General features: G+C 42.1%; 2 protein-coding genes across 2 annotated transcripts; both read right to left on the bottom strand.

Annotated features, from left to right (window-relative positions):
• Positions 1-442: 442 nt before the first annotated feature.
• Positions 443-5848, bottom strand: LOC139219380 (zinc finger protein OZF-like). Its single transcript, XM_070851204.1, has 2 exons — positions 5618-5848; positions 443-2110 (listed from the first exon to the last, which is right to left on the bottom strand). The coding sequence occupies exons 1-2, from the start codon at positions 5802-5804 to the stop codon at positions 693-695; spliced, it is 1605 nt and encodes a 534-aa protein (XP_070707305.1). The 5' UTR covers positions 5805-5848; the 3' UTR covers positions 443-692.
• A 3625-nt stretch (positions 5849-9473) lies between these two features.
• LOC139219392 (gastrula zinc finger protein XlCGF57.1-like) lies at positions 9474-10621 on the bottom strand. The gene has a single exon (XM_070851216.1). It carries the CDS (start codon positions 10288-10290, stop codon positions 9514-9516), a length of 777 nt encoding a protein of 258 aa, XP_070707317.1. The 5' UTR covers positions 10291-10621; the 3' UTR covers positions 9474-9513.
• Between the last annotated feature and the right edge of the window lie 869 nt (positions 10622-11490).

Genomic DNA, 11490 nt, shown 5'->3' with positions numbered 1-11490 from the left:
TGTGAAAGGAGTGAGAGCAGGTATGGGGGCAGGGGGCATTGGTGTACTACTTCATGTGGAGTGCAGTCAACGTACGAGTCGGCAGGTGTGACAATGAGTCCCTGACAACAGATAATCAAACAGCAGGAAGTAGTGGAGTTTCAGCAGTAAACTTTATTATCATCTTTGTAGATATTCAGCTTTCAGGTGAAATCTCAGGATGAACCTAAAATGCATTCTAACCTTTCCAGGTGAACTTAATGTGACCTTCTCTAAACTTTTGAATGCACATGTCCAACTGTTCAGTGTTTCAGTACTTTATATATATACACACACACGCAGATAGACAAGAACACATTGACTTTATTATGCAGGTATCTAGAAATGTTAACATGCATTCTTGGTTCAGAAAATGTTAAAATCTAATGAACACTTGGTTTGGAGAAACATAAAATGTCCGCCATCTTGAATGTTAAACAATTCTCACACTCAAATCATGGTCAATTGACAGGGAGAGGAAGAAAAAAAAAACATCATAGGTACTTTTGCATATCCAACAACCAGGATGAAGATATGATCCAGGTTGCATTTCTAGATATTTCTCCATATTTCAAATTTAAGGTGAGAAGAGATACAGAAATTATTATTATAATAATACAATTCTAAAAAATGCAATAGTTCATCCCAAGCCAAATCCTGCAACTGAACAGTTTCTATTCTGTGTGTAGTCTCATGTGTCTGTTTAAGGTTCTCTGCTGTATAAATCTTTCCCCACAAACATCACAATCAAACTGTTTCTCTCCTGTGTGGATTCTCATGTGTTTATTTAAGGTTCCCTTCTGGCTGAATCGTTTCCCACAAACACCGCAACCAAATGGTGTCTCTCCTGTGTGAAGTCTCATGTGTATCCTTAGGCTGTCTTGTTTTCTAAATTGTTTCCCACAAACATCACAACTAAATGGTTTCTCTCCGGTGTGGATTCTCATGTGTATCCTTAGGCTTCCCTGCTGTCTAAATAGTTTCCCACAAACATCACAACCAAACTGTTTCTCTCCTGTGTGGATGCTTGTGTGTCTCTTTAGAGTGTCTTGTCTTCGAAATCCTTTCCCACAAACATCACAACTAAATTGTTTCTCTCCTGTGTGGATTTTCATGTGTCTCCGTAGGGCTCCCTGATGTGTAAATTGTTTCCCACAAACATCACAACCAAATTGTTTCTCTCCTGTGTGGATTCTCATGTGTCTCCTTACGTGTCCCTTATGTGTAAATCGTTTCCCACAAACATTACAATTAAACGGTTTCTCTCCAGTGTGGACTCTTATGTGTATACTTAGGCTTCCCTGATGTGTAAATCGTTTCCCACAAATATCACAACTAAATGGTTTCTCTCCGGTGTGGATTCTCATGTGTATCCTTAGGCTTCCCTGATGTGTAAATCGTTTCCCACAAACATCACAACTACATGGCTTATCTCCTGTGTGGATTCTCATATGTATCTTCAGATAGTTCTTACTTTTAAATTGTTTCCCACAAACATCACAAATAAACTGTTCCTCTTCTGTGTGAACTGTCTGTGAACCTTCCCAACTATTTCCATCTGACTCAGACTCCCTGGCCTCCATCGAACCACTGTCACTGTCACTGTCTTCACTTTCACTGTCTTCACTTTCAGGACCAGAATCTGCCAAAGATTCTTGTCTGTCTTCATTCTTGACTTCAATCTCTGAAGCCTTTTCATCAGTACTTAGCTGTGAGTGACCATCTGGATCTTGGTTCCTGGCTGGTTCTGATCCTCCACAGTCCTCTCCACCACTTTCTGTTTTTATCTGTGTAGCTGAGCTGCTAACTGGAGGCTCTGCCTCTCTGTTGTCCTCAGTTTGGCTTTGATGAAGCTGTGAAGACTGAGGTTTCTCTTCATCTTCACTCTTCACAGGAACTGCAGTGGATGGAAACCTGGTGATATCAGGCTCCTCCAGTCTATTAAGCTGTTCTCCCTCCTGACTGGTCCAGACTTCATCCTGTTCCTCTTTTATGTGGAGGGGCTCTGGGTGCTTCTGCTCCAGGTTTGGGCTCCACTGAGGGGGATCCTCTTCTTTAATCACCAACAGCTGCTGGACATTTGCAGGGAACACTGAAACACACACACACATTATGGATAAGGTTGACTTTATATTCACACTGATATCTCTGTTAACTTCACGTTAGTGAGAACATCGATGAGTCCCGGTGATCCTCAGCATTGGCAGTCGTTTTCTAACATACTAATAGCAAAATTTGAAAATGAACAACAACAAATCAATAATGTGAAAGATGGAGTTCCCTTAGCAGATATTAGGATAGAGGACAACGATGTGTGTAACTATTGTAATGGAGAAACATCAATAGCAACAGAGGAAGTCTTTGTTAGTGTTTGACTGCAATTTGCTTCAATATTGTCTGCCAAGTTAAAAGATTGACTGCAGAGACACTGCAGAATAACTGCACCAGACAACATACATTTGCCAGCAACTTCAAAAATGTTACAAATCTTCAAAGCAAAACTGTTTCTCTAATTTGATATGGTTATGGTTCTGCTTAGGTCAGACTTTAGAACCTAATGACCCAGTTAGTTTTAGATAAAAGATCCTGGTTTGGGTTAAAATAATTGTTTGGCTAAAGTTAGGGACCTTCGTCATCATGGTAACAATAATAACCACTTGGCTAAAGTTAGGGAATGACCAAGGTCACTGTTAAAGACCTACGGTGACTGTCCATAGAGGAGAAACAAACACTGGTCTCCTGTGTCAACATCAAATGTTTTGTTGACCCGTCTAACCACCCCAACCTCGTACCGTCACGTGAGCAGTGCCTTAACCTTCTTTCATCCAATCTACACCAGTGTCCTGCAGAAGAGCTCTCTCTCTAGAAACATTTCATCATTTATTTTACTTACTTGACAGTAAACACTGTGTCAAAAACAGTTTGGTCTCGATCAAACAGTCAGTAACTGATGCTGCTGTTGTTAGGTTACAAATTTCTGTCAGTTAAGATGAGTAAAGTTGTTTTCTGAGATGATTTTCTGTAATTTCTCTGAGCTCTTCTCACAGTTTTTGAAGTGTGCAGGGCTGAGTTTGAAAAGAGTGATATCCTGCATTTCCATGCACCAATTAGGATTTTGCAACATTCAGATGTATTGATGTTTACAGTATAAACACAAGAGTCCACAGTTTCTCTGGACCTGAAGTGGACTCCCCACATAGACTCTGTCTGTGAAAAGGCTCAGCAGAGGTTGTACTTCCTGCTACAGCTCAGGAAGTTTAACCTGCCACAGGAGCTGCTGATCACCTTCTACTCCGCCATCATCCAGTCTGTTCTCTGCACTTCTATCACGGTCTGGTTTGGATCGGACACCAAACAGGACGGGCACAGACTGCAAAGGACAATCAGGTCTGCAGAGAGGATAATTGGGGCCGATCTGCCCTCCATCCAGGACGTGTACCTGTCCAGGGTCAGGAGGAGGGCAGGTAACATCTCTGCAGACCCCTCACACCCTGCACAGAAACTCTTAAAACTCCTCCTGTCTGTTAAACCACCAGACACAGAGACAGTTTCTTCCTCCAGGCCGTCACCCTGATGAACTCTCCCTGGTCTCAGAGACTCAGGAACCACTGTGCAATAGTCCCAAACTGCACATTTGCACTATACTTGAACTACTTTTTGCACCACAACCGCCCACAGTATGTGAGGCTGCGGGACATCACGTCGGACACCATTGTGAGCAGCACAGGGGCGCCTCAGGGGACGGTCCTGTCTCCCTTCCTGTTCACACTCTACACCTCAGACTTCAGGTTCCGCTCACAGTCCTGCCACTTTCTCGGAAGTTCTCGGACGACTCTGCCATCGTGGGCTGTATCAGCAGGGACCAGGAGGCTGAGTACGGGAGTGTGGTGGACAGGTTTGTGGAGTGGTGTGGACTGAACCATCTGCAGCTCAACGTCACCAAGACAAAGGAGCTGGTGGTGGACTTCAGGAAGCAGAGGACCTGTCCAAACCCCATCACCATCAACGGATCAGAGGTGGACATCGTGGAGGACTACAAGTACCTCAGTGTGCACATAGACAATAAACTGGACTGGTCTAGAAACACCCACGCCGTCTACAAGAAAGGTCAGAGCCGACTGTACTTCCTCAGGAGGCTGAGATCTTTCAATGTCTGCAGGACCATGCTGCAGATGTTCTATCATTCGGTGGTAGCCAGCGTCATCTTCTACGCTGTAGCGTGCTGGGGCAGCAGACTGAAGACAGCTGACGCCAACAGACCCAACAAGCTCATCAGGAGAGCTGGTTTTGTCCTGGGAGTCGAGTTGGAGTCTGTGGTGGAGGTGTCTGAGAGGAGGATGCTGAAGAAGCTGCTCAGCATCATGGACAACACCTCCCACCCCCTGCACGCCACACTGATAGCCTGTCAGAGCACCTTCAGTCGTCGACTCAGACCTCCAAGGTGCACCACAGAACGCCACAGGAGGTCTTTCCTACCTGTGGCTATTAGACTGTATAACGCCTCCTCCACCAGCAGGAGGGACACATAACGGACTCACTCAGCAGAATCATGTGCAATAACCATAAAGGTCATTCCCTTTCACTTTGTCTCCCGTTTTGCAGTTTGCACTTTGCACATATCTTATTTTCTGTTCAATTTTGTATTTTAATATTTTGTATTGTTGTGACGACCTCTGTATCGCACTCTGGCACAACAATTTCCTCCGGGATAAATAAAGGCGGTCTTATTCTTATTCTTATTTCTTAACCTCATAATTTGGAGTTGATGATACGTGTTATTATTATGGGGAAAAAATCTCTTCGTCAGGTCTTCGACAACACCTGAGTTAAAAGTACTTCAAATAGTTCAAAAAGTCAAAAAGGACCTTGTGAAGGTCAGTAAAACAGACTGAATTAGAAAACCATGCTACAGTAATACAATTATCTTCACCCCTCCACTGTCCGAGCAGCTTGCCCACATGAACTCATGGCAGTGGTCCAACAACTGGCAGTAATCTAACCCCAACTTTTTCAACATAATGGTGACAAAAACTGAATATATGTGAACTAAAACATACAAAAGAGGTCAAATAAGGGTCCTTACACATTTGATTCAAACTTGACATAATGTGTTGCTGCTGTGTGGCTCCACCAAACGGTGAGGACTGATGTTTCTCTGTCTTTTGAACAAAGGGCTCCCTCTCTGAACTCAGCTTCCCAGAGTCCTTTAGCTTCACACGTGTGTGTGAAATTACTCCTGGACTCAGTTTTACAGCCACCATTGGTTCATGTGTGAAACATGACCTACAACCTCAGGTCAATAAAACCAGAGCTCCCTCTCCAAAACTCTCTCACCTCCCTTTGCTCATTCTAGTAAAGACAAAGCTGAAATAAATGGCTAAAACGATACTCAGTTAGAAAAGGTAAGAGGTTAGACTTTACTTTTACACAGTTAAACCAGCTGAGAACATCACACCGTGATTTATATTAGTAACTAAAGTGAACATGAGCCTCGGTGAGGCTGCAACTCTGCCTCCTATTAGTTAGCAAGCTAAGCTAACTTCAGCAGCACTGTGGCGATTAATAAGAGGAGCAAGAGAGAAGATGAACATGTACAAACCTAAACTGTGTAAATGGACTTTAGGGTTGAAAACCGCATCCAGTAGTTTGTATCGTCGCTCGTTTTCTTTTAAACGAGTCAGTTCCTCCTCGAAATCTGCTATTGTTCTTTCAAACAGCTCAAATATCTCATCTTCCGCATCCAGTCGCTGTTTCAGCAAAGCTCTCAGCCTTTGGAGCTTCGACATGTCGCTAAACACACAGACAGAAGCTTTTTCTACTTAAAACTCCGTTTAAACGTTACTGAAGCAGCAGCAGTGAAAACAATGAAAAGCCGCCTGGTCAAGAAACCAGGAAGTACAAACCACGTGGGCAGTAGGCATTTCCGCATTTAACAGGAAACCACGTGATCTCTTCTTCTTCTTTTTCGGGCGAATGAGTGTAGATTAGATATCGTTTATTGATCCCTCAGTGGGGAAAGTTTGCTGTTACAGCAGCTCAAAGGGGACAGACAAAAGCACACAGTTAGAAGAAATAGAAAATTAAATAGCAATAATATAATATATACAGAGGAAAAACCTGTATACACAAAGAAACAATTATATACACAATAATTACAAAAAAGAACAATAACAGGGTGAGGTGGAATGGGATGTGAATTATTGCACAGTTTATGTAATAATAATAGTAATAAAGTGCATATGTGGTGGTTGTGATTATGATTGGTGCAGCAGACTATAATGCAGCATTATCGTTGATATTTTACTGTGCAGATTCTCCACCAGTTTCTTCCTCGTCGTCCAGGTATTCAGGCGGAGTGAGGTGCACAGAATAAAACTGTTTCTCCAGCTGCTTCCAGGTCTTTGAACAACTTCCTCCTTTGGTGGCTAATTGGTTTGGTTAGACACTTAAAGTGACGGATCCTCTGATGTGAAAGGAGTGAGAGCAGGTATGGGGGCAGGGGGCATTGGTGTTGTTGCGGCTTCCAAAACCAAACCTTTTAGCCACTGAGAGTATGAGGTTGGGTCCTCAGGTTCGCGGATTTGTGACGCGCACGGACGCTATAATGATAAATACACTCGATTCAAAGATGCGTTTTGGTGCATTTATTACAAAACCAACAGCACAGAGCTATCACAGCGCAGCAGGGATGGATGAATGGAAACATCAAAAAACCAGCGGATTAAACAGATAAAAATGATGAATGAATGAGTAGCGAATAGCGATCAACAAAAATTACGGCTACCACCCAACCCTGACTCTCTCCATCTGTGAACCAGGTGAGTCCACGCCTTTATACACACCTCCATACGTGCACACGCCTACTCCCAGGTGAACCACTGCCTCTACAGCTCGCACACACACCCACACACTCAAACACACCGTGCACCTCATTTCCAATCTGTATGTCTCCTACAGGTGTACTACTTCATGTGGAGTGCAGTCAACGTACGAGTCGGCAGGTGTGACAATGAGTCCCTGACAACAGATAATCAAACAGCAGGAAGTAGTGGAGTTTCAGCGGTAAACTTTATTATCATCTTTGCAGCTTTTAAGTGTTGGCAGTAACTTCTGCAGTCTGTCACGATGAGAAATGTGTTTATTACATGTTAATACATTAACAATTCTAGATATGTTTATATCAACACTATTGTTTTCCACTTGTGGTGCATTTGGGGCACTTTTATTTAAACTGTCAATCCTTCCTTCTGTCTAAATGGTAAATGGAGTATTTTAAGACATTCAGGTTCCCAACGACCAGGTTGCACCTTTGTCAGCTAACCCCAAGCAAGCTAGTCTGTAACAAATCATAGGATGGAGTGATGTGGCAAAGAACCAAGGTTCTAAGCCACTAGGCCAGATTTATAGTTGTCTTATCAGTGCGCAATGGATTGAGAACACTTTAATAATAATAATAATAATAATAATACATTTTATTTATAGGGCGCCTTTCAAAGCTCACAAGGTCGCCTTACAGAATACACATAAACATACAATATAATAAATAAAACAGGTGTAAAACAGGTATTAAATTAACATTACTAGCACTTTTCCACTAGTACCTAGTGCAGTGTTCAGAGCAGCAAACAGTCCTTTAATCACCGGTAGTCAAAGGGAGAACAGTCTATCTGCACAGTACATACAGTCAGAGAGCTCTGAGCTCTCACATACAGGACATCAGCTTATATTCTCATGAGACTCCACCTGCTTTCCTTTCATCACAGCATCAAAATACCCAATCAAGTTATATTGTAACATTACACCATTATAATCATTGGTCAGGTGTTGGTAGTGTAACATTACACCATTATGTTTCTTGACCAGGTGGGTCCTGGATGATGTTTCCTTGAGTTGGATTGTAGGGACTTTCCAGCCACCTGCACTAGTGCGGCTTTTTTTTTTTTTTTATATGCCATGTTGTATAAATTTTACACCAATATTTCTTTGACCTACCTTGTTCTTATTTTTCATTCTAAGTTCTCTCCTCATTTTACACCCTTATTTCTTAGCTTCCTTTTGTTGCCTTTTTTTAAAAAATTATAGTGTTTAATGTAAGTGTACTTGTTTTAACATAGAGCAAATATGTGATACAGTGAGGGTCAATGAGTGAGGGATACACACAGTTTTACCTCAGTCCAGTGATGAGTACATGTAAAATCATAGTGAGGAGTATATGTATCCAAACCATGGTGAAGAATATAAGTCATAGTCAGACTAATTACTAAAACTTCAATCAACACATCATCCTCCAGCATATATGTAGCTGTTCTAGTGTTTACTCCATTATTTCAATAGTTCCAGTGTTTAAATCAATATGGCAGCGTGTCTTTTTTTACACTACAGGAGTAAATATAATCAGGGGGTTTAAGAGTGGAGGCAGAAATGCTGACTACTACACAGAAAATGAACTATGAGCCGCAGTGGAAATTTCCTTTGAGAAAAGCATCCTCTCATGTAGACTGAGATTTCAAATAATTCAAAGTTTTTCTAAATGTTACCTTCAAAGTCGTCTATAAATGAAAAGCAGTTGATAAATCTTTATTAACAGCGTTGAACAAAAATGAAAGAAAAAAAAAGACACTGCACTAGGTACTAGTGGAAAAGTGCTAGTAATGTTAATTTAACATGCAGTGGCTGTGAGGTGGGAAAGGAATCTCTCCTGCTCGCCTCAGGGTTGTGGGGGTAGAGTGACAGGTGTCTAGAAATCTCATCTCATCTCATCTCATTTTCTATACCGCTTATCTGTCAGGGTCGCGGGGGAACTGGAGCCTATCCCAGCTGACTTTGGGCGAGAGGTGGGGTCACCCTGGACTGTTTGCCAGCCAATCACAGGGCCACATATAGAGACAGACAACCATTCACACTCACACGCACACCTACGGAAAATTTAGAGTTACCAATTAACCGGGATTTGAACCCAGGACCTTCTTGCTGTGAGGCAACAGTGGTAACCAGAGCACCACCATGCTGCCCTTGTTAGGCTTCTTTGAAGTGTAAATCTTTTCCCACAAACATCACAACGAAAGGGTTTCTCTCCTGTGTGGACGTTTCCTGTCGTGTAAATCTTTTCCCACAATAATCACATTTAAATGCTGTCTCTCCTGTGTGAACTTCAAGGTGCCGCCTAAGATTTATCTCCCAGCTAAATCTTTCACAAGCAAGCAGTTTCTTCATCCTTTGGAGGACATTGGCTATTACGCAGGTATCAAGAAATGTTAACATATTTTTAATAAAAATGTTAATAACAGCCAATTGACAAGGAGAGGAAGAAAAAAAAATCATAGGTACTTTTAGATGTCCAACAACCAGGATGAAGATATAGATAAGATAGGTTGCATTCTTAGATATTTTTCATATTTAAAAATTATGGTGAGAAGAGATACAGAAAATATAGAAGATGGGCCAATAATAAAATTTTTAAAAATGCTGTAGTTCATCCCAAGCCATTTATACAAGTTATGCTTCACAACAAATCCTGCAACCAAACTGTTTCTCTCCTGTGTGGATTCTCACGTGTCTCTTTAGGTTTCCCTGGTCTGCAAATCGTTTTCCACAAACATCACAACCAAACAGTTTCTCTCCTGTGTGGCTTCTTATGTGTGTCCTTAGGGTTTCTTGTCTTCTAAATTGTTTCCCACAAACATCACAACCAAATGGTTTCTCTCCTGTGTGGATTCTCATGTGTGTCCTTACATGTCCCTGCTGTGTAAATCGTCTCCCACAAACATCACAACCAAACAGTTTCTCTCCTGTGTGGATTCTCATGTGTGTCCTTAGGGTTTCTTGTCTTCTAAATTGTTTCCCACAAACATCACAACTAAATGGTTTCTCTCCTGTGTGGATTCTCATGTGTGTCCTTACATGTCCCTGCTGTGTAAATCGTCTCCCACAAACATCACAACCAAACTGTTTCTCTCCTGTGTGGATTCTTATGTGTGTCCTTAGGGAGTCTTGTCTTCTAAATCGTTTCCCACAAACATCACAACCAAATGGTTTCTCTCCTGTGTGGATTCTCATGTGTTTCTTTAGGACTCCCTGCTTTGCAAATCGTTTCCCACAAACATCACAACTAAATGGTTTCTCTCCCGTGTGGATTGTCATGTGTGTCCTTAGGGTTCCCTGCTGTTTAAATTGTTTCCCACAAACATCACAACCAAACTGTTTCTCTTCTGTGTGAACTGTCTGTGAACCTTCCCAACTATTTCCATCTGACTCAGACTCCCTGGCCTCCATCGAACCACTGTCACTGTCACTGTCTTCACTTTCAGAACCAGAATCTGCCAAAGATTCTTGTCTGTCTTCATTCCTGACTTCAATCTCTGAAGCCTTTTCATCAGTACTTAGTTGTGAGTGACCATCTGGATCTTGGTTCCTGGCTGGTTCTGATCCTCCACAGTCCTCTCCACCACTTTCTGTTTTTATCTGTGTAGCTGAGCTGCTAACTGGAGGCTCTGCCTCTCTGTTGTCCTCAGTTTGGCTTTGATGAAGCTGTGAAGACTGAGGTTTCTCTTCATCTTCACTCTTCACAGGAACTGCAGTGGATGGAAACCTGGTGATATCAGGCTCCTCCAGACTATTAAGCTGTTCTCCCTCCTGACTGGTGCAGACTTCCTCCTGTTCCTCTTTTATGTGGAGGGGCTCTGGGTGCTTCTGCTCCAGGTTTGGGCTCCACTGAGGGGGATCCTCTTCTTTAATCACCAACAGCTGCTGGACATTTGCAAGGAACACTGAAACACACACACAGCCATTATGGATAAGGTTGACTTGATATTCACACTGATATCTCTGGTAACATTACTTCATGCTAGTGAGAACATCGATGAGTCCCAGTGATCCTCAGCATTGGCAGTCATTTTCTAACATAGTAATAGCAAAATTTGAAAATGAACAACAACAAATCAATAATGTGAAAGATGGAGTTCCCTTAGCAGATATTAGGATAGAGGACAACAATGTGTGTTACTATTGTAATGGAGAAACATCAATAGCAACAGAGGAAGTCTTTGTTAGTGTTTGACTGCAATTTGCTTCAATATTGTCTGCCAAGTTAAACGATTGACTGCAGAGACACTGCAGAATAACTGCACCAGACAACATACATTTACCAGCAACTTCAAAAAATGTTACAAATCTTCAAAGCAAAACTGTTTCTCTAATTTGACATGGTTATGGTAACATCTCTGCAGACCCCTCACACCCTGCACAGAAACTCTGTAAACTCCTCCTGTCTGTTAAACCACCAGACACAGAGACAGTTTCTTCCTCCAGACCGTCACCCTGATGAACTCTCCCTGGTCTCAGAGACTCAGGAACCACTGTGCAATAGTCCCAAACTGCACATTTGCACTATACTTGAACTACTTTTTGCACCACAACTACCTCCACTGTACATACTGTTGTCATGAGTACTTTATTGTTCTTATTGTTGTAGTT

The sequence above is a fragment of the Pempheris klunzingeri genome, chromosome 20 (assembly GCF_042242105.1).
Source record: "Pempheris klunzingeri isolate RE-2024b chromosome 20, fPemKlu1.hap1, whole genome shotgun sequence".
Lineage (NCBI taxonomy): Eukaryota > Metazoa > Chordata > Actinopteri > Acropomatiformes > Pempheridae > Pempheris > Pempheris klunzingeri.
Note: the sequence above shows the minus strand (reverse complement) of the source record. Positions and strands in the feature narration are given on the sequence as shown.

Coding starts and splice junctions, on each gene's coding strand:
- LOC139219380 (XM_070851204.1), bottom strand. CDS start 5,804: ATGTCGAAGCTCCAAAGGCTGAGAGCTTTGCTGAAACAGCGACTGGAT. Junction 2,111..5,617: donor AGTCCATTTACACAGTTTAG/GTTTGTACATGT, acceptor TGTGTGTTTCAG/TGTTCCCTGCAAATGTCCAG.
- LOC139219392 (XM_070851216.1), bottom strand. CDS start 10,290: ATGGAGGCCAGGGAGTCTGAGTCAGATGGAAATAGTTGGGAAGGTTCA.